Here is a 23,992-nt window from a genome sequence, read left to right as displayed (position 1 = left end):
ACTATCCCTGCTCGCTGATGACATGATTATATATTTAGAGGAACCTGGAAATTCCACCAGAAAACTTTTAGAACTCATAAGTGAATTCAGTAAAGTAGCAGGTTACAAGATCAATGCTCATAAATCCAATGCATTTTTATACATAAGTGATGAATCTTCAGAAAGAGAAATTAGGAAAACTACCCCATTCACAATAGCATCGAAAAAAATAAAATACTTGGGAATCAATCTCACAAAAGAGGTGAAAGACCTCTACAATGCGAACTACAGAACACTAAAGAAAGAAATTAAAGAAAACCTTAGAAGATGGAAAGATCTCCCATGTTCCTGGATAGGCAGAATTAATATTGTCAAAATGGCTATACTACCTAAAGTGCTATACCAATTCAATGCAATTCCAATTAAAATCCCAATGATGTACCTTGCAGAAATAGAGCAAGCAATTATGAAATTCATCTGGAAGAATAAAAAACCTAGAATAGCTAAAGCAATCCTCAGTAGCAAGAGCGAAGCAGGGGGTATTGCAATACCAGATCTTCAACTCTACTACAAAGCAATAGTAACAAAAACGGCATGGTATTGGTACCAAAATAGACAGGTAGATCAATGGTACAGAATAGAGGACATGGACACAAACCCAAATAAATACAATTTTCTCATACTAGACAAAGGTTCCAAAAATATGCAATGGAGAAAAGATAGCCTCTTCAACAAATGGTGCTGGGAAAACTGGAAAACCATATGCAATAGAATGAAATTAAACCCCTATCTCTCACCCTACACAAAACTCAACTCAAAATGGGTCTAGGACCTCGGAATCAGACCAGAGACCCTGCATCTTATAGAAGAAAAAGTAGGTCCAAATCTTCAACTTGTTGGCTTAGGATCAGACTTCCTTAACAGGACTCCCATAGCACAAGAAATAAAAGCAAGAATCAACAACTGGGATAGATTCAAACTAAAAAGCTTTCTCTCAGCAAAAGAAACGATCAGAAATGTGAAGAGAGAGCCTACAGAGTGGGAGAATATCTTTGCCAACCGTACCTCAGATAGAGCGCTAATTTCCAGAATCTATAAAGAACTCAAAAAACTCTACACGAAGAATACAAATAATCCAATCAACAAATGGGCTAAGGAAATGAACAGACACTTCACAGAAGAAGATGTACAAGTAATCAACAGATATATGAAAAAATGTTCAACATCCCTAGTAATAAGGGAAATGCAAATCAAAACTACCCTAAGATTTCATCTCACCCCAATTTGAATGGTGATTATCAAGAATACAAGCAACAATAGGTGTTGGGGAGGATGTGGTGAAAAAGGAACACTCATACATTGCTGGTGGGGTTGCAAATTCGTGCAGCCCCTCTGGAAAGCAGTGTGGAGATTCCTCAGAAAGCTTGGAATGGAAACACCATTTGACCCAGCTATCCCACTCCTTGGCCTATACCCAAAGGACTTAAAATCAGCATACTACAGAGATACAGCCACATCAATGTTCATTGCTGCTCAATTCACCATAGCCAGATTGTGGAACCAACCTAGATGCCCTTCAGTTGATGAATGGATAAAGAAACTGTGGCATATATATACAATGGAATATTACTCCGCAATGAAGAATGACAAAATTATGGCATTTGTAGGCAAATGGACGAAATTGGAGAATATCATGCTAAGTGAGATAAGCCAATCTCAAAAAACTAAAGAACAAATGATCTCGCTGATAAGCGGATGAGGACATATAATGGGAGGTGGGAGGGGTTAGAATTAGGTTTAGGGTTAGGTTTAGGGTTAGGGATAAGGAGAGCGGTAAGAATGAAGCAAAGAAGGACTGTATAGAGGGAAAAGAGGGGTGGGAGGGGTGGGGTGGAAGGGAAAAAAAATAAACATCATTGCCCTATGTAAATGTAAAAAAAAAAAAGAAAGAAGAAGAGGAAGGAGTCAAAGTAGTGGAAATTATTTGATGATGATTTATGAAATTGAGGATTAGTACAGATGTCTTGACTTCTTAGATCAATTCCAGTCAACCTAACACAATACCATTCTTTTCCTTTTCTTCACAGAAAGAGGACATTAGATGCCTTATGTCCTCATCCTTCACTCTTTGGATCCCTGAAATCCATTGTGAATATTGTCCATTCTTACTGAATTTGCAAGTGTCCCCACATTACATCAAGTACCTCTTAGTTAGCTACATACAGGAAAGTGTAGAAACTTAGTGAAAAATCTTCAGTGAGAAAGAGAGATACCAAGTGCATAAAACTCTTAAATTTCTCAGAGGCTTTCACAATGAATGGCATATTAACTTATAGGACTCATAACTAAAGTCTGTGGCATTTGTGTATTTGCATCCAAAGCACACAGCATGATTCCCTCACATACAGGAGCCTATCACAACTGATTTTTGAAAAAAGAAAGAAGAAAAGTGGCAAAGAAAAAGGGTGAAAGGGAAGGATGAATAAAAAATTAGTGACAAGTAATACCATGCTTAGACTTATATATGGTAGAATGCAGAAATGTCTACTATAATTAATCATTTTGGTAATGTTACTCAATTTACTAAAAAAAGGTTTCAATAAAATTAAACTGGAAAGAATGAGACTGCAAAACAGCAACAGGTAAACACATGATAAAGAGGTAAATCTATTTGAACACATTTTTCTTTTAGAAAGAAAGAGAAAAACTTTGCTTTAATGAAGAAAGTATTACACAACTGTAAAACGTAGAGTGGAATTGGCATAAAAACATGTCACCATTTACAAGGACTTCAGATTTTTTTTTGTTAAGTAAGGACAGCACAAAAGCAACTTAAAGGCATAAATCTTATACATATAAATGTCTTTGCAATATCCTAATGGGAATGGAATAAAAGAGAAGAAAGTGACGGGATTGCTAGAAGTGTAGAAAAATTATTTCTACACTTTTATAATTTTTTATAAAAATAAAAAATTATTACAGGTATATTAAGCATGCACAAACCCTAAAGGACTAACTTAAAATCCCCTAATCCCTTAAGGTTTCAACTAGGTATGAGGAAATCCCTCATGCCATGTTTGTAACTCTGCCCTCTTCTCCACACACTTTATAGAGAATATTAGAATCAGTGGCCAGGAGCTTTCTTATATAATTCAACCTCAGGAAACTTATACTGTTTCTCAGAATGCTACAGAACTTACTATGAGTTTCATTGGAGGATGGACACACAGACATGGTCTCAGATAGATGTAGAGAGAAGGAAATGTGTCCATTTGCAGAGACAAAAGAAAAGTGTGAGAAACCATCCCAGGGATGTCCACAGGTTCATACTGGCAGATAACCCTGGCATCGAATGGATTAGAGTTCATGAGATTAACTGTGTTCTGTTACACAGAGCACACAACACAAAATTCAAGGGAATGAGACTGGAATCCACGGAGGAGAAAAAATGATGAGTGAGGACTGACAGTGATATGAAGAGCTGACAGTTCTCTGCAGGTACCTGGTAAGAGTTCAGCCAGGTCACAAAAATTAGGAAGTAAGCCTCACTATGCCTAAACTCACCCCACAATTTTTTGCTACCAGTGTTTCCTATTACAATAGCCCCATTTAACTACTAGGTACTTAGGTGCTCGCCTGTCCAACACCGCACTATCTGTTCGTGTCAGGTAATGCTCGCACATTGCCTCTTTGTTTTTCAATAAGTCAGACACTGTACTTGCTCCAAGAGGATTGCTATTCCAACTGATTATCTTTGCAGAAGAAAACATTTGCTCCTATTGGACAAAGTAACTTATAGAATGTCATAGAATTGAGAATTGCAAAACTGTGGAGATCACAGGACTGAGTTAACTCACTAGTGTCCCTGAAATGCATGAACTAATTCTTTCACTGGAGGTTCAGTAGCATTAATCACATCTGATTTCTGAATTTCTCCCTTATTATTCATATTAAATATAAGAATAAATGATTCATGAGCCTGTTGTCATAATGCAACTTTTTGGAAAGTGTTGGGTAATTGGAAGAAAAAACCTAATTCCATTTTTCATAAAATCATAAATATTTCCCCAATGTGAACTTTAGATTTTCTTGATTCAAGATGCATATTTTTTAATGTACTATTTCTGAGAATATATTTTTTCAAGACAAGGTTTTGCTAAGTTGCCAAGTTTGGCTTTGAACCTGCAATCCTTCTGTCTCAGCTTCTAAACATACTGGTATTACAGACATGTGCCTGATATCTGTGTGATAAATTTCATTTAAGATATCAGAATACAAGTTTTGAGAAAATTTTGTCCTTAGAGAAGATAAGTACTTAAATTTTGTTCAGTTACTCTGTAGCCCTCTTCTGAATCATTTCTATTATTCTGAAGTCCTTTGTCTTTCTACCTTCTCATGTACATTGATTCCTTTTAAGAAATCTAATTTTTATCCCTTTATTTTCTATTAATTTTTTATACCTGAGATCATGAAATGATACAAACCTTCCAGATGATGTGAACACATATAAATATATGAATATATTATGCTTTTGAATTTTACAATTTCTATCTCTAGTTCCTTTCAATGAGTACCTTTAAAAGTAATATTCTGGTGAGATTCTAAGAATTTGCTATACCAGAAAGACTATTCCTCACTGAAAGGCAATTGGGAATAGAGTACTAGAGGACTAGCTGACTAGTCCCTCTAGACTAGTACTAGAGGTACTCACCAAACTCTGATTAAAATGCAAATTTACAATTAAAATAAATGTATATATTTTTCTTCCTTTTTTTTGTGTGTGTGTGTCCGCAGGTATGGCAGGGAAATGACAGATGGATGAGTAGATTTATCGCATACCCAGGTGATTTTGCAATGGACCTACCTTGCATGCAGCATCTTATTCTGGCAGAGTACATGTGAATGCCATTTCTAAAAACAGTGATATGTCTCTATGGAGCTGTCTTTTCTCTTCAATAGTAGGTGGATGATATGATCTTAGAGTTGCTATCAAAATCAGAGAGACTCAATATGATGATTTTGGATAAAAACAAAGTAGAGAGCAATAACACTGAATGAGAACCTTCTCATGTTCACATCTCAAGGCTCAAGAGCACAATGTTCCTATCCAATGTGACAGTCTTCATGCCTCCTGTCTTGACACTAATTGGGATCCCAGGCCTAGAGTCTGTGCAGTGCTGGATTGGAATCCCATTCTGTGTCATGTATATCATGGCCATGATTGGAAATTCTTTGCTTCTGTTTATCATCAAATCAGAACCCAGCCTCCATGAGCCCATGTATATTTTAATAGGCATGCTAGGAGTCACAGATATTGCACTTGCTAGCAGCATTATGCCCAAGATGCTTGGAATCTTCTGGTTTTGTGTGTCAGAAATCTATTTTGACTCTTGCTTGCTTCAAATGTGGCTCATCCATACTTTCCAATGTACAGAGTCAGGCATCCTGCTAGCCATGGCTCTGGACCGCTATGTGGCCATCTGTTATCCACTAAGGCATGCCACCATCTTTACCCACAAGCTGGTTGTTCAACTAGGAACTGTTGTAATACTCAGGGCTGCCATTCTTGTGGCCCCATGCCTAATACTGATAAAATATCGACTTCAATTTTATCACACCACAATCATCTCCCACACCTACTGTGAACATATGGCCATTGTGAAATTAGCCATAGGAAATACCAGAGTCAACAAAATCTATGGTTTATTTGTGGCGTTCACTGTTACAGGGTTTGACCTCACATTCATCACTTTTTCCTACAGCCAGATATTTGTCACAGTTTTTCACTTGCCCCAGAAGGAGGCTAGACTTAAGGCCTTCAATACGTGCATAGCTCATATCTTTGTCTTTCTCCAGTTGTACCTCCTGGCGTTTTTTTCTTTCTTCACACATAGGTTTGGTTCTCACATCCCCACATATATTCATATTCTGTTTTCTAGCATGTACCTGCTGGTCCCTCCATTTCTAAACCCATTGGTGTATGGTATAAAGACCAAGCAGATCCGTACTAATGTGGTAAAAATGTGTTGTTTATCAAATTCCCCTTGATTCATACCTGCCTCCTTTACTTTTGGTTCAACAGTAATTATCTATCAAAACAAAACAACAAAAATACCATATTGTTTGAGATACATGAGTTCCCCAGTTAATTTATTTATAAACAGATTTCATTAATACAAGTCAATGAGGTTGTGGATCCTACTTAAGGAATGTGATTGAGACTTGTAAAAAGAACAAAATCCTAAGACATAGATCATTTTGAAAAGATGTAAAATATCCACATGTGTGCTAATGTCCATAATTGATTGACCAGATTAAAATCACTGCATATGTAAGAAATATTGGACTTTATGTCACAAAGCTGTTGAATACTCTGGTTGGCTTTATATACCAGACAATTTATTGGATATCTGTGGAAACTGAAGATTATATTGCAAAATATGGAAGCTATCTTTGGAGAATGTTTGAGAGTAAATATCAAAGTGTATTTGAGTTTATTGGATTGGATTATCAACAGGGGTAGTTTTTCTTTTTTTTAGATAAGATAATTTCCTTTAAAATGGAACTAATACAATATTAGGATCAAAGTTGTCATCAGGATTCAGAAAAATTTTAAGTAAAAGGTCAAGTATAAAGTAGCTCAAGCTTAGGCATAGATTCAGATTTAAGAATAGCATGTCTTTATTTACAAACCAAGAAAGATAATATTTTCAAAAAATTTTGTTCATGAAATTCAACAATAATTATAGAGTGTTACCACTAAAATAGGTGGACTAAGTAGAAGAATGCAAATCACTTTTTATGTGGGACATTTTCTAGCTTAAGTGCAGATGAAAGTTATAATTTCCCTATCAATGATTCAAACGTTCAGCTGAAAAGTCATTTTTCTAGTAACCCATATATAAAAATAGGTAGTAGACCCAATATAGATGGTCCACTATGGTTCTATTCATACAGTGGTTGGAGAAGTTTTGAAATCAAACTAGCTTGAAAAATCATCCTGAATATATGTGGAAATATAACAGTGACATAAAAATAGAATGTCAAACCACAAAACAATTGGTATTCCACAAAAATCTAGTAGAATCTGATTGTTGAAAGACTCCAGATTGTCTTAACGTTGTTAAGACCAGTTTTAAACTGAGACTTATAAAAAAAAAAAAGAGGGAGAAAATGATTTTCTGCAAAGATAAGAGGATAACCAGGATGTTAGACCAGCTCATGTGCTGGATCAAGACAATTACAGGATAAATTACTAAACATAAATTGAGAGAGAAAAAAATGTACTTTATAAATACCCATTTTTAATAGCATTCCTAAAATTAACATCCAAAAAATGTCAGTTTCAAAATTAAAATAAATTTCTTGCTTTTATTTTCAATACTAAAAACTATCAACATTTTTAACCAATAATCTAATAGGTGAAATATGTTTCTCCTGTAATTGGCATTTAACAAAGAATGAGCTATTCATACATTGTTTTTTTTTTTTTTTTACATTTTTATGCCCTTTTCATGAACTACTGTCTTGTTTCCTTCACTCATTTTAAAATTTGTGTCTCCTTTTTCTTCATTTCTAAATCTGATGGATAAAAAAACTATTTATTAATTTCAAGGGTCATTCCTCAAGATTGCACAAGAAGCCTTCCAGCGGGCTACTGGTTTTTCCTAGTAAGAGTAATTACAAGAAAGGAAGAAAGATTAACAATGGCAATTTTTTAACTAATAGGGGAAGAAGTTGATTCTTTTCACCATTATTGTTGGCTTTCATGAAAGGGAGTGATAATGCATAGACACTCCTGGTGTTTCTACTGATTTTCATCTATCCTGTTCACTTTTGAAAGACTATCTTGAACCTTTGGTGCATCTTCATTGCCCTTTTATTTATATAATGTTCTAAAACATACAAAACTTATCCAAAGTAGAAATTTGAAACCTTAGTGCTTCTTCTGCAGAGGAAGAAAGGGACATTTGGAGGATATTTCACTTAATGTAAGGATTTCCATTTCTGTTTTCCAGATTTCCAAAAATGAAACTACTTCATTCTCTTTTGGCTGAATAATATTCCATTATTCACATAGACCACACTTCTTGTCCATTCATCAGTTGATGGACAATTAGGCTATTTCCTTTTCTTGTGTATTACAGATGGGAACAAATGAACGTGAAAATGCAGATGTCTTGTCAACATTCTGACTTTATTTCCTTTGGATATATATGCAGCATTTGGGAATGCTCTATCACATGGCAGTTATATATTTAGTTATTTTTTTTGTATTTCCATATTCCTAATCCATTTCTTTTAGGGAACATACTCTAGATTTTGACTTTTATTGCCTAATATACCAAGTGTAAAGGGTTTCAGAGATGTAAATTTGAAAAAAAATTCCCATCAAATCCCCAGAGGCAACTTAGAAGTGTAATTTCCTGTCTTAATTTCTTTTTTTTTTTAATTTTACATACTGCAATTTGATTCATTGTCTACAAATGGGGTACAAATTTTTGTTTCTGTGGTTGTGTATGACATAGATTCATGTAATCATACATGTAATCATACATGTACATAAATGAGGTAATGATGTCTCATTTCACCATCTTTCATCCCCCCGCCCCCTATTTTTAATTATTTGATGAACCTCCATACTGTTTTCCATAATGGTTGTAGTAATTTACTTTACCACCAAGAGTGTGCAAGTTCTCTTTTCTGTGCTTTTTTGCTAATACTTATTATCTTTAGTCTTTTTATTTTATTTTCCCCCAGTTCTCCCTCTCCCCTACCACCTACTTATAATAGCCTTTCCTACTGGAAAAGATGATATCTCACTGTGCCTTTGATTTACACTTCCCTGACAATCAGTGATATTGAGTCATTTTGGGGGAACCTGGGACAGGCAGGATGGTAAACATGCTAACCATTTATACATCTTATTTTGAGAAATGTCTGTTTAGATTGATTGCCCATTTTTAATGGAATTATTTGTTTGCTTAATATTGAGTTTTGGGAGTTCCACATGTATTCTGGATATCAATCCTTTATCAGCTTTATATTTTACAAATAATTTTTCCTGTTGTCTAGATGGTCTTCCATTCTGTTAATTGCTTTCTCTGCAGACAGAAGCCTTGTAATTTGATGTGATCACATCTTTTCAAGGTGTACATTTATTTATTGGTTTCCTGCTCTTTTGGGGACTTGCACCCCACAATCATTGATCATTCCAATGTACTAAAGTGTTTTCTTCTAGCATTTTCATAGTTTTAGACTTTACATTTAAATCGTTAATCCATTTGGAGTTGTATTTTATAATTGGCAAAAGGTAAGTTCTGATTTCCTTCTTCCGCATGTGGATATCCAATTTTTCCAGGACCATTTATTAAGAAGTCTGTTTACAGTTTCCAATGCCTGTTCTTCACACTTTTGTCTAAATCAGTTGTCTGTAGATGTGTGAATTTAATTCTAGGCTGTCTAGTTTGTTCCATTACTGTATGAGTCTGTTTTTATTACCAGGATCATGGTGTTTTGGTTGCTATAACTTGGTAGCATATTTTGAATTAACTGTGTTTAATGCTTCAATATATTCTTTTGCTCAGAATGCTCTGGATCTGGGTATTTTTGTGTTTCCATATATTTCAGAATTATTTTTTCTTGTCTGTGGAGAATGCTATTGGTGTTTTGATAGGGATTGAATTGAATCTATATATTGCTTTGAGTAGTATGGACATTTCAATGATATCAGTTCTTCCAAACATGGGATGCCTGTCCACTTTTTTGTCTCCTTTTCCAATTCTTTCATCAGTCTTTAATAATTTTCATTGTAGAAATCGTTCACCTTTTTGTTTAAATTTATTACTAGACATTGTGTTTTTGTAGCTATCATAAATGGGATTGCTTTTTTTATTTCTATTTCAGAAAATTTGCTATTGGCATATATTAATGCTATTGATTTTTATGTTGATTTTTTTATGCTGCAACTATCCTGGACTCACTAGTTCTAATAATTTTTCTGATGGAGTCTTTGCAGTTTTCTATACATAAGATCATCTGCAAATAGTTATAATTAGATTTTGCCTTTTTTAACTTGGATACTTTTTATCTGTGTCTTCCCTGATAGCTCTGACTGGGTCTTCCACTACTTCATTTGAATAGAAGTGAGAAAGTGGGCACTCTTGTCTTGTTTCAGATCTTAGAAAACTTTCAGTTTTTCCTTGTTCTGTGTAATGTTGACTGTTGGTTTATTATAAATTGCCTTTATTGTGTTGAGGTACTTTATTCTGTGCTTAATTTATTTGGGTGTTTATAATGAAGAGATGTTGAATTTTTATGAAATACCCTTCTGCACCTATTGAAATGATTTTTTTATCTTTCCTTCTGCTTATGTATTTCATGTTTATTGATTTGCTTATATTAGAGCATCTTTGCATTTCTGGGTTAAATTCCACCTGATCATGTTGGAAAATCATTTGAATGTGCTGTTGCATTTGGTTTGCTAGAATTTTGTTGAGGGTATTTTCATCTATCTCTTCAAGGATATTGGCATGTAGTTTTCATTTTTTATTGTATCCTTATCTGGTTTAACCATCAGGGTAATTGTGGTGTACTAGAATGTATTTGGATGAGTTATTTCCTCTTCAATTTTTTGGAATAACAGAAGGAAATTTAATATTAAAAATTCTTTGAATGTTTAGGAGAATTTAGCAATGAAGACATCTGATACTAGATTTTTCTTTAGTGGGAGACATTTTATTACTGATTCAATCTTATTGCTTATTACAGGTTAGTTTAAGTGTTTTATTTTTCCATTATTCAGTTTTGGGAAGTTGTATGTCTAGGAGTTTTTCTATTTATTCTACTTTTTCACATTCCTTGGAAGATAGTTGGTTATACTATCTAATAATTTTATTTATTTATGTCAGTTGTAATGTTTCCTCTTTCAAACTCTGATTTTATAAGAGTCTCTCTTTTTTTTTTTTGTCATAGTAAATCTAGGTAAGGGTTTATATATTTTCTTTATCTCTTCAGTGATCCAGCTCTGTCTCATTGATGTTTTATATTTATTTGTGTCTATTTTGTTTATTGTTGATCCACTTTTTCTACTAACTTTAGATGTGACTTGTTCTTATTTTTCTAATTCCTTGAAATATAGTGATAGGTTGTGTGTATTGGAGAATTTTCTGTTTTTTTTTTTTTTTTTTTTTTTTTTGATGTGTTCTACCATTGCCCTCTTAGGTCCACTTTTGTTGTATTTCATAGGTTTGGGTACATTACATCTTTACTTTCATTTTTAAAAAAATTGTTTGAGGGGCTGTAGTTGTGGCTTAGTGGTAGAGCACTTGCCTGGCATGTGTGAGACCTTGGATTCAATACTCAGCACCACATATAAATAAATAAAATAAAAGATCCATTGACAACTAAAAATTTTTTAAAAATCGTGTTTGAATTTTCTTCCTTTTTACTTGATCTACTGGTTATTCAAAAGCAGGTTATTTTATTTCCATATATTTGTATAGTTTCCACAGTTTTGTTGTTGTTGTTGTTGTTATTGATTTCTGGTTTTATTTCATTATGGTCTGAAAAGATACTCAATACAATTCCAGTTTTTAAAAATTTGTTGAGACTTGTTTTGTAAACTATAATATAATCTATCTGAAGAACATTCATGTGCTGATAAAAATAAATGTGTATTCTGAAGCTGTTCTAAACATATATGTTGGGTTCTTTTGGATGAATTTAACTCTGTGTTTTAGTCAGCTTTGTCACTGTGACTAAAAGAAATGATAAGAGCAATTTTAAGGAGGAAAAATTTTGGGGGGAGGGCTCACAGTTTCAGAGGTCTCAGTCCATAGACAGTTGGCTCCATTCCTCTGTACTGAAGGTAAGACAGAACAATATAGCAGAAGAATGTACTAGAAGAAAGCAACTCAGGACCTGGCCACCAAGAAGCAGAGAGAGACTCCACTCACCAGATACAAAATATATACCCCAAAAGCACAACCCCACTGCCCACTTTTTCCAGTCACACCCTCCCTGCCTTCTGGTACCCCTCAGATAATTCTCATCAGGGAATTAATGCACTGATTAGGTTAAAGCTCTTATAACCCAACAATCTATCTTTAAGTTTTTTTTACATTGTCTCACACATGAGCTTTTGGGGGATACCACATATATAAACCATAACACTCTGCATTTTCATCCCTGATTTTCTATCTGAATGGTTTTTCCACTCTTGAAAGTGGTATGTTATAGCCTCCTAATGTTATAGCATTTAAGTCTCTCTCATTCCATTAGGTTTATTAATATTTAGCTTATCTATTTGGTTACTTCAAAATTGGGAGCACATAGATGTAGAATTATTACATTATCTTCCTGAATTGACCTTCTTATCATTACATATTGACCTCTCTTGTCTCCTTTTTGAACTGCTTTTAATGGAAGTTTATTTTATGAGATGAATATATAGTTACGCCTACTTTCTTTTTGATTCCATTTTCATTGAATATTTTATTACTTGCCTTCACTTTCAATCTGTACATGACCCTAGAAGTAACATGAGTTACTTGTAGGCAGCTTGCAATTTGGTCTCATTATTTTGCTTATTTGTTTGTACAGTCATTTGGTCATTCTTTGTCTTTTAATTGGGAACATGAATTCATTTATATTTAAGATAATTATCAATAGGTAAACTCATACAACTGCAATTTCAATAATTGTTTACTATTTTTGTTTCATTTGCTTTCTTTCTTTTTTTCTCACTCTGTTAGTCTTTGTTATTGAATGATTTTATCAAGAATATTTTGATTCCTTGCTTATTATTTTCGGTTTGTCTCTTAAAGACTTTTGTTTTGTGGCTACCATGGGGCTTACAAAAATATGTTTTCATTATAATAAGTTATTTTGAAATGCTAGCAACTTAACATGATCAGAAAGACAAGAACAGAAACAACAAGGAATGAGAGAAAATATACTAATAAGAAAACTACACTTGCACTTCATTCCTCCCAATGTTTTGAATTTTTGATACTCCATTTTACATAATACAAACACACACACGGTCTGGTAGTTGAATTAATTAGACTGAATTCATTTAGAAAATATTGGCTTTCTTCTCTTCACAAATAGATATAGCTATTTCTATATTTAGTGTATAATTGGGTGATCATACACAATTTTTCCCCGTGTACCAGGATTTGAATCAGGGGTGCTTAACCATTGAGAAATACCCAAACCCATTTTTGTTATTGTTTTAATTTTGAGACAGACTCTCAATAAGTTGCTTAAGGGCTCGCAAAGTTGTTGATACTGGCTTTGAACTTGTAATCCTCTTGCTTCAGCCTTTTGAGTTGCTGGGATTGCAGGTATGTGTCACCATGCCTCACTATACAATGTTTTAAAAATAATATTTTATTGTTTAAGTTATTAAGTTGAATGACTGACTGTCTAAGTGAAATAATAAAGTGTTCTTAACAATGTTTCTACAAAAGTAAATACCAAACATTTAATTGGTTCTCTGTTGACACTACTACTGCATTTAGTGGTCTTCTTTGCTATTATTATTATTATTATTAATATTTTTATCATTATTATATCACCATCATGTTGTGTCACAAAGGGCCTTCTCCTTCATAAAGATGATGAATGCATAAAACAAAGGATAATATTTATACTGTGAAAACTGCAAAATTGCATTACATTTCTGCTTAAAGATAGGTGATTGAAATATAAAACTGAAGAATTTTGAGGGGTTACTAAATATCTTAAAGATTATACAGGAATTCAAAGAATAGATTCAGAAGCCAAGAATGTATTCATGATATAATCTAGCAAAGTAGTATGAATAAGGCTGTCTTCTAATTCATAAAATCATATTTAAATGAGATAGAAGCTTCAGTCATACCATTAGAAGTTCTAGGCAGGCACAAGGAATAGGAAGACCTCTTGTATTAAAAGCATTAACTGTTTACCAGATAACTGGACCCATGTCTTGAGGATTTAAAAGTGTATGTACAAATTAGTTATGATTTACATATTTCATATTAATTTATACATGCAGTAATTTTTGAGTCCCTCTTATACAATAAGCATAGTGTTGATTCATTTAGTTTCTTCTTGATAGAAAAATACATATAAAAACCTATCACTTATTAGTAAATCCTATACATAGGTTAGGACCAATAAAGCATACTTAAAGTTTTATTTTTCCCTGTTTATTTTTTTCATTGAGTCACAGATACATGAACTTATACAATGTCATTAACATTCCAATTATTATTATACAACTCTATACAAAATCACATGGTAGATGATTTCAGAAATGCAAGAAAGATAGTTTTATATTAAAAAAATGATTGCAGATAAAAACCAGAAGAGATACATTTTCTGTTTCCTGCTACCAGTGAGCTACATTTTTGATATCTAAATAAGTAGCTTACCCTATTATTAACATATATTTTATTTTTTGTTTGTTTGTGTTTGTTTGTTTGCCCAAGGGGACCCTGAGCCACATCCACAGCCCTTATTTATTTTTGTTTTTTTAGACAAGGTGTTGTTAAGTTGCTTACAGCCTTGCTAAATTATTGAGGTTGTCCTTGAATTTGTAGTCCTCCTGCTTCAGAATCTTGAGACCCTTGGATTATGGGGGTGCACCACCATGCCCAGCTTTAAGATACATTTTAAAGGATGTATGTTACTGATTTCACTAGATGCTACCTGTGAGCTTTCAACAATTACTAAGTATGGGCTTTCTATAAGGTTAAAATTATTTCCACAGATGAAGTAAAAATAAAAACATATGGAGCATTTCTTTTACCTTCCTAAAATTCTAAACCTCATTGAAAAGAAACATGTATTATAACATCTGAAAGTGATCCTGATGCACCACAAGGGTTGATAACTTCTACACATATTATTATATCAAAGAAAGATTCTACCCTCTTTAAGAAAGATAAAAGAAGCACATTCACAAACATAATAACAATATAACAAAAAGGTAGCATGAAATTCCATGGCAAATATTATAGAATATCAAAAACTTTTGGGCTTGATATCATCAAGGAAAACTTCATGGATAAGTGGTTATGAATAAAGGTTGAAGACAAGGTGGGACAAAAGACATGGAAAAATCCTTTAACCTATCTCTCTGCACTTTATTCATATATAATGGGGAATGATGAAACATGTGTTAAGTCAGGCTGTCTAGTCCAACGGACACTGCCTTCTTCAGAGCCTCTTCATGATGCTTTGTTGACTCTATTTCTAATTTTCTTCAGTAGAATTTGTTGACGACTCTGTTTACAACATACTTAGAGCAGACCATTCACCACGGCAGATAGTACTGAAGCTATAACTGCCTTGAGGACATGCCTACATCACAGTAGAACTGATTTTGTGTGGGAGAATCAGGTGGAGGACTCCTTGGCGGATCTGTTTGGTCTTCACACTGTAGATGATTGGGTTGAGCACTGGTGGAACCATTAAGTAGATATGAGCCATGAAGATGTGGACAAGGGGAGAGGAATGTTTGGCAAAACGATGAACAATAGATAAGCCTATCATAGGCACATAGAGAATGAGCACAGCACAGATGTGGGACGCACACGTGTTAAGTGCCTTAAGCCTCCCCTGGCGGGATGCGATTCTTAACACTGAACGAAGGATAAAAACATAAGAAACTAAGATACCCAGAGAGTCCATGCCCCACAGCATGGTAATCACAACCAACCCATATATGACATTAAACCTGGTGTCAGCACAGGCAAGGCGGATGATGTCCTGGTGAAGACAGTAGGAATGAGAAAGGATATGGGAGTGGCAGAAGGGAAAGAAGGCCAGACGGGCCAGAAGCGGAATTATTAGAATAGCACTTCTGAGCAGAGCTGCAATTCCAATCTTGGCAATAAGTTTTGGGGTGAGAATAGTAGCATATCGCAGGGGGTGACAGATAGCTACATACCGGTCAAGGGCCATGGCCAAGAGCACAGATGATTCAGTGAAGGAGAAAGTGTGAATCAAGAACATCTGGACAACACAGATATTGAACTGGATCTCCTTGGAAATGGACCACAACAGCCTAAGGAGTGATATCATTGTGGGCAGGGACATGCCCATGTCACTGAGGGAGAGCATGGCCAGGAAGTAGTACATGGGCTCATGGAGCCTGGGGTCTGTCCGGACAATATGCAGGATGATGCAGTTGCCCGTTATTCCAAGAAGGTAGAAGAGGCAGAAAGGGATGGAAATCCAGTGGTGGAACTCTTCATAGCCAGGGATCCCTGTGAGATAGAATGTGGAGGACAGGGTGCTGCTGGAGTTTGAGGCTCCCATAGGGCTGACTTTTAAACCACAATCCAATTCCACAGACACACTGCCAAGGGGAAGGCATTGATAAGACCAGGATCTGCATCAAGGAAAATTAAGGAAATAAAAAGAAAGAAAATAAAACTTTAGTGCTTGCCTCTACTCACTAATCCATCCCTAAATTTCTGCTTCGTTTCCTCCATTTCATTTCCAATCTTCTCAGTTAAGTAAAATAATCACTTTATAACCACCAGGACCTTTTACTTCTGCATCCCAGATGCAAAACTATTAAATATTCACTTTAAACATAAGTGATCTCTGGGGGCTGGGGATATAGCTTAGTTGGTAGAGTGCTTGCCTAGCATGCACAAGGCTCTAGGTTCAATCCCCAGCACCACCAAAAAAAAAAAAAAAAAAAAAAGGGATCTTCTTCCAAAGACAGAGCAGTACACACACACAAAATTCTATACACATTTTAGATTTTATAATTTAATTAGCAGATTTCTTGGTCAGGAGCTGATCACTCATTAGCTGTATTTTTAAATGTCCATGGCACTCATTTGTACTAAATTGCTCTATTTTCCTAAACTTGCTATTTTCTTCCATTATGTTAGAAAAACAGGCATGATACATTTATAGAATTCAAGCAGTATTGAAACAGCATGATTCCTATTCTTATCTACCCACAATTATGAGATGGATGACACAGTCCAGGTCTCTCCAGACAACTGACTTTAATATCAGTTTGGTTTTGCTGTGCCATTCCCAAGAGCTAACTAGGGCAGTAAAGACTTAATGTAAACAATATATGAATTTCAAAGAAAAATTTATAGTAAAATGTATAATACGTAGTTTAAAGAAAGACTTGACTATTACCATGATTTTAAACATTCAAAGTTTCCTATTATGTTTCAGAACTGTAACTTGTTTAGAAACTCAATTAAAAGAACAATCAAGAGAAAACAAACAACAAAAATATTTACATATGTGAAAAACAAATGTGACAATCAGCCTATCAACATCTCACTTTGATACTAAATCTTTTGTGCACAGCCAAAAGAGAAAATACTTTCCACACTTCTATGGTAAGGAAAAAAAAAAAGATTAAAAAAATAAAAAAGAGTTGCATCTTAAGATTCCACTTATGCATCATTCACACACATCCACATTCACCAAATGCTAACCTGAGAATTTACCTTCCCTGGGTCAAATTACTTCCAGTTATAATGAATAAATCAGCATCCTCCTGTCTCGTGAAGTCTATTTCAGCCCTTCGAGGATCTCAATTCCCTTTCGATCTCCTTAAGTCCCATGAGGATGAACCCTAAATGCAGCAGATACTTGCCTGGAATATTTAATAATGGCAATTTTCTAGGAAATGGAAGACCCATAAACAAGAAATCAAGCAAGTAAATTCCAGAAATGAATTCAGTCTTGCTGACTGTTCATATTATAATTAAATTCTACCCATGTACTGTGTACACCAGTACTCAGAGCCCTGCTATTCTCCTTACTCTATCTGCTTTAAAATGTCCCCACATGCTGCTCTCCTCTTGGGCTTGTGTACCCATTTCTATCGCGTTCCCTCTGCCCGCAGAGAGAGACACGACAAACGTCTGAAGCTTTGGAAGTTTATTGTGCACAGTCTTCCTTTCTTTCCCTCTTTTCTATCCCTTTCTCTCTTTTCTTTCTCTCGCTCTCTTTCCCTCTGCTTAACTCTCGCCTGCTCCGGTCACTCCGCTTCTCCCGCTCGGCTCACACCTGCTTCGGCCGCTCCGCTTCTCCCACTCGGCTCTCGCCCTCGCTCGCACTCTTCTTCCTCGCTTCTACTCCTACTCTCAGCTTCTTCCTACTCTCAGCTTCTTCTTACTCTCAGCTTCTTCCTTACTCCCCCACCCACCAAGCTTATATACACTTCAACCAATCAGGGGAGAGCACACGAGGTAAACGCCCGGACAGCTGCAGGCATAGAATAGGTACACGAGGGGGGCATGCTCTAATCACATCGTTAACTAGCCAATCATTGGAATTCGCTGGTTGTTTACTGTATAGCTGGCCGCTTTTGGCTCAGCGCCAGGCGCCATCTTGACCGTGCCCAAGGCTGGGGGTCCCGGAAACCCCGACACATCTCTCTTTCCATGATCACATTCCTGATCACCATCAGTGCCCTTATTTCCAAATCTGATCCCTTCTTCTTGATTCCTTTCCAGTGTCTCAGCCAAAATCAGATCTAAGAACTCTGTCTTTTTCCCCTCACAGCTCTGTCAGTTCAGACCATGTCTTGGAGCTTAAAACCTCTGTCTTTCACTGCCAAGAAGAAGGAAATATGAAGTTAAATTGAGGTCTGGAAGATATCTGAGCTGAAGGCCAGTTTCATTCCTCTTTAGTTATCTCAGTGACTTTTGTGAGGCTTTAAGGACAGATGCCCGATGTCTTCCTCATTAACACTTGGCTTCTCTGACTCTGCAGTCACCACCTACCTAGGTTATATTCTGGTTTCAATGCTTGCTCGTTTTTAATAGGGGACAAATAAATTTTTTATCTGCACAAAGTTGACTCCGGCTGGGCACAGTGATGCATGCTTGTAATCCCAGGGTCTCAAGAGACTGACACAAGGGGATTACAAGTTCAGAGTCAGCCTCAGCAACTTAGCAAGGCTCTAAGCAACTTAGTGAGACCCTGTCTCAAAATAAAAATATAAAAAGGGCTGGGTATATGGCTTAGTGGCTAAGTGCCCCTGGATTAAAAATAAAAAAGAAAGAAAGACTCCCTTGTCAATCCAAGATAATAGCAACCTGACTGGATCATACTGGGAATGAAAGGAAATATTTTTTAGTGATCAAATCAGGGAAACTAGCATATCTGTCACTTCCAACATTTATCATTTCTATTTGTTGAAACATTAAAACATATCAATTAAAACAAAAATACAATGGAAAAAGGATATATGTTGGTAAAATACTTAAAATATATCCTCTACATGGTGACCACAAAGTGCTGCTGCTGCTGACAACACTGGGAATGAGCAGCAGCAATAGCAGCAGTCCTGTGGTACCTAAAGGGAGGGTGGAAGAGACGGGCACATCTGCAGTGTCCTCTCAGAGATAAGCAGGCTGCATGCGCATTTCACCAAGTGATCTAGGTAGCCACTTGGTGAGAATGTCAGTTTGATTTAGTGAAGATCCAAAATAACCAGAGATGTCAATCACTTCTCAATCTTTTTACCCTATCCCAAATTCCTGTAACAATTATCGGGGGCCTAACTATGTGCTGTTCACTCTAGTCAATCAGTGCCAATTTTGAGGGGGAAAAAAAAAAGCAAAACAAAAACAGGGTCCAGGGTAGAATGGAATCTCCACCTGAACAAAGAATGAGTTTGTAGGATGTTAGTGGGCTATGAACCCCACCAGTCATATGCATATTCTGAAGTTCCCACAATTTATGCATTCACTATACAATGTCTACACTCAGTAATACTGGTTCTCCTGCTATTCCACAAACCCTTACACTGTAGCACTGCTTGATTTCCACCATCCAACTCCTACTGCTCCTGCAGTTATATTTTCAAACTCATCCTCATAGCCTTATGGTGTCTAATGGATATGGAGAATATGAAATTCCCAAAATAACGAGGCCTGAGAAAAAGAAAAGGGAGTGAAAATGAAGGCCAGGCATTGACAGCTCTCATCTCCCAAGGCGAATATTCTCCAGATGCTGGCTGCAGGCAGAGAGGATGTTTCATCATCCTCAGAAGAAACAGTCTCTAGGGGGCGTTTCTCCTCCAAAGCAAAATCCTTTTTAGGCACTGTCCACAGACCTTGACCGAAAGGCTCACTCACATTCCTGACTAAGCAAAATTGACATATGTTCACTAGATCACCCCTCAAAATAACCTATATAAATCCAGTCCTTTTCTTTGTTCAGTGGCTCATTTTCCACCAGGAGAGTGGGTCCACAGGCATCATTTCATCCCCCTGAATAAAGAGCTGAGATGTGTGAGGTTTGCATCCTGCCAGGTCTTTTTGTGCTAACAGCTTTTTCCTTCTTTCCTCAGAAAAGGAGGGTCAAGTTTGTGGAGTTTATTAACTAGAAAATCTAAAGGACTTATAATTGGGGATAAGGCCTCTGAGTTGTATTTAAAGTATTGTTAGAAAACATTGATACTTGAGACTGAAAAGGGCCTTGAAAGTTATCTGGTGAAATTCTAATTTCATTCTGAAATACCTTTTCTGTTATGTTTGAAAACAGAGTTTCACTTTGGGTAAACCACACTTCTGTGGACTTTAACATGTAGGATATTTTAAATAAGCCCTTCTGAAAAGTTAGAGTCAGAGTTGGATATTCCAGGCATGCATATGACAATAAAGATATTTTGATGACGTGTCCTTCACCAACCTGAGAATTGCTCCTTTCCTGACTCAGTTTCTGTGCCCTCATACTTTTGATGCCCTTCTCTTTTGCTTTTCAAATTACCCTAGTTTTCCTATTTCCTCCCACTTTTGTTTCCCCCAGGTCTCAGTACTTGCTGTGATAGTTCCTCCTGCTGTGAATGACCGTTCTATTTCTCAGAGCAAGCAGGAGGAGTTAATAAAGCTGCCTTCCTCCAGTCCTCAGAGACATGAGGCCCCAGGATAAACACAGGATGGTGGCTGCAACTTTGCCAGTACCAACAGTTCAGAGCTTTCCCAAGGTCCTCTCTACCACTTTCAGATTGCATGGAGACATTGCAATTTAGGAGTGTAGAGGAAAGATTGTTTTGAAGATGATCAAATATTTGTAGCATCATTGTCTGAAAAACATTATGTGATTTACAGGAGAGGAAATACTAGTTTACATGCACAGTATGAGAGGACAATAAGGAATTTTCAATAAGATACAGTGAATAGTAGGGACTAATTAAAGATTTATACTGCCAAGAGCATAGAGCAAGAAATGACTTATGTACAGTTCTATATAATAATAACACTGAGTAAAAGTAAAACTCAAGTACTTGACTTTTCTTTCTCAAAATCATAAAATAAGCAACAGAGTCAATGTTATTACTCAATCTCCTGATTTTCTAGTGTGGTACATTTCTCACTGTGCTATAGAGTTCTTCTCAAGAAAACAGATTAGTAACTTTGAGCTGACTATAAATAGCAGCTTTTACTCAATGAATAAAATCCTCAGTTAATAATATTGACTTCCAAATGCCTGTTGGCAAATTAAGTTGTGCAATAGAATTAGCAGGTAGACTACTAACTAATAATAATATTTAATCAAGTGGGAATTTAAATCGTAATATCAGTTTCACATGGTATAGGAACTAGCAAAGTGTCTAAGCTTATTAATCTTCAGGTGCTACTGTACTGTTTTAGTCAGGGTTCTCTAGAGGAACAGAAGCAACATAAGTTGATATGAAAAGGAGATTTATTAGATTGACTTACACGACTAGAAGATGGATAGTCCACAATGACCATCAGCAGCTGAAAAGCTGGAAGTAACAGCAACTAAACAGTCCAAGATGCAGAAGCCCCAGAACAAGAAAGATTAATGGTGCTACCTAGTCTGAGACCAGGGCTTCTGGAAACTATGTGGAGAATCACTGGCAGAGTCCGCTTTGGAAGAATGAAGAAGTGAGAGTCTGAAATCCTCAGACAATCAAAGCAGCAATCAAGAACCCCTTCAAGAAGAGTCAAACTTGCATCTGCATCTGCTTCCTTGTTCTTCCAGCTTTTGTTCCACCCTATTGGGTGGTGCTGCCCATGCCTAGGGAGTGGCTCCACTTCAGTTTCTATCCCACATTCCAATCATTCCTAGACAAGCCTTCACTGACACACCTAGAAACCTCTTAATCAGCCATATCTCTTAATCCAATCAAGTTGGCAATTCAAATTGACCATTACATGTTCTCAATGCATTCAATCAATAGTTGACTTTTTCATGAACTCATGACCTCACTAGAAGTTACAGTTCTCATGAATAAAGTTTTGTTAATTACTAAAGAAATTTAACATACACTGATAATCTATGAAAATGAGATGTTATAACTTATCATGTGTAAAACCTTCCCAACTCCATGCTTACACCTCCTCTTGTGAAATTACCAGGTAAACGATTTGCACTTACTGAATTTGCTGGCATTGGATATCCTAAGAATTTTTTGGTATTTTATTTTAATATTAATTTAAATAACATTGAAACTACCTAAATCTGATATAGTCAAGGATTCCTAATTTTAAGGATTATCATTAGTTAATACAAATATGCAGTTCTACCATATGGTTTATAAATTTCTCAGGATACAATGGGAGGGTAACAGCAGTTGCACTGGCAACTTCTCTGGCAACCTAGGTTGTAAACTTTATCCTATATTTCTCACTAGATGAGAAGAGGGTGATGGGAAAATAGCCACCTTTAGAACTATAGGTAGACCTCTACCTAGACCACCAAGAGTGAGAACGGGTAAAAACGTGACAGCCAGGGTGGTGACTAGAAAAACAGCAGTCTTTGTTTATGTTCCAGGTCCACCCTACTCTTTCTGACCATAAAGGACTGCATCAACAGGTCCTCTGACTTCTAGCTTGACTTGGTCAATGATGGCTACTGAAAGGACACAGGAATACCCAGGCATATGGTTGGTGTTTCCCCCTTGGTTACCCACCTAACCCCTCACTTCAACCCTCTACAGAAATGGGAAGCTCATGCTGGGTGCCCTTCACCACATGCTACCCTCTTTGAACTCTGATGAACTCTTTCCTTCACCACCTCAAGACCAGGGATTATGAGCTCCCATGTGGGACACTGTGTGTACATAATGGCTTGATTTTCTGAAATCTTACTCATTTGTTTATGATACCCTCTTCTTAAATTCTTCAAACCTCTGAATTTGAGCCTTCTGTGATCTTTTTCATTGTTTTTAAAGTCTCCATTTCATTTTTTCCTGCAATATTATTTTTTATATCTTGCTGTTATGGTTTAGATGTGGTGTTCCCCAAAAGTTCACATTTGAGACATGCAAAAAGGTTCACAGGAAAAATAATAATTGGATTATATCCTTATCCTTAATCCTTTTGTGATTAACTGAGTGGTAACTGGAGGAAGGTGGGATGTGGCCGCAGGAAGTGGTTCCTTGGGGGTGTGGCTATGAAGTATATATGTTGTATCTGAAGCTTGGAGTCTCTCTCTACTTTCTGATCATCATGTGGGCTGCTTTCCTCCACCACACTCTTCCATCATTATGTCTTGTCTTACCTCAAGCCCTGAGGAATGGAGTCTGCTGTCTAAGGATTGAGACCACTGAAACTATGAGCCTAAATAAACTCTTCCTCCTTTATGAATGTTCTGGCAGGGTCCTTTTTCAGCAGTGAAAAAGCTGACTTAAACACTTGCCTCTTGATAATTTGTTTTCTTCCTAATTCCTTGAGAGAAAGTGATAGTTATAAGATTCCCAGGTTTCCAAGATAGCTCAGCCTACCTATTGGTCCCTATGGAAAAGTGGCAGCAGAGTGGTTGAGTGGCAGAGTGGCATCCTGGGTGGGTTGAGGTGCAGGCTGCAAGTCCTGCCTCGGGCTCTGTGGAGCCTGCCATGAAGGCATGGAGATCTAGAGGGGCTGTTGGCCAAGGTACACCCATCTCTCACCCTTTGGCTGCCAGGACTGGACATGGTAGAGATGTCTGCCGCAGAAGCCCACTCCACACAGCATTGTAGTCCCCAATCTGCAAGCACAGACCAACCGAAGATCTC

At 36.3% G+C, this 23,992-nt stretch overlaps 2 protein-coding genes across 3 annotated transcripts; one reads left to right on the top strand and one right to left on the bottom strand.

Annotated features, from left to right (window-relative positions):
* Positions 1 to 5,076: 5,076 nt before the first annotated feature.
* On the top strand, positions 5,077 to 6,027 carry LOC124959556 (olfactory receptor 52A1-like). The gene has a single exon (XM_047517967.1). It carries the CDS (start codon positions 5,077 to 5,079, stop codon positions 6,025 to 6,027), a length of 951 nt encoding a protein of 316 aa, XP_047373923.1.
* A 9,306-nt stretch (positions 6,028 to 15,333) lies between these two features.
* LOC124960626 (olfactory receptor 51G2-like) lies at positions 15,334 to 21,840 on the bottom strand. 2 transcript variants are annotated; one of them, XM_047519509.1, is made up of 2 exons: positions 21,693 to 21,840; positions 15,334 to 16,366 (listed from the first exon to the last, which is right to left on the bottom strand). In XM_047519509.1, exon 2 carries the CDS (start codon positions 16,291 to 16,293, stop codon positions 15,334 to 15,336), a length of 960 nt encoding a protein of 319 aa, XP_047375465.1. In that variant the 5' UTR covers positions 16,294 to 16,366; positions 21,693 to 21,840. The 2 variants fall into 2 exon arrangements, with proteins under 2 accessions (XP_047375465.1, XP_047375466.1); XM_047519510.1 differs by lacking the exon at positions 21,693 to 21,840 and adding an exon at positions 20,789 to 20,873.
* Positions 21,841 to 23,992: the final 2,152 nt, after the last annotated feature.

The sequence above is a fragment of the Sciurus carolinensis genome, chromosome 11, assembly GCF_902686445.1.
Source record: "Sciurus carolinensis chromosome 11, mSciCar1.2, whole genome shotgun sequence".
Lineage (NCBI taxonomy): Eukaryota > Metazoa > Chordata > Mammalia > Rodentia > Sciuridae > Sciurus > Sciurus carolinensis.
This window is presented reverse-complemented; position numbering and strand designations above follow the sequence as displayed.

Bases quoted from the DNA above. Each gene is read 5' to 3' on its own strand.
- LOC124959556 (XM_047517967.1), top strand. From the start codon at position 5,077: ATGTTCCTATCCAATGTGACAGTCTTCATGCCTCCTGTCTTGACACTA.
- LOC124960626 (XM_047519509.1), bottom strand. From the start codon at position 16,293: ATGGGAGCCTCAAACTCCAGCAGCACCCTGTCCTCCACATTCTATCTC.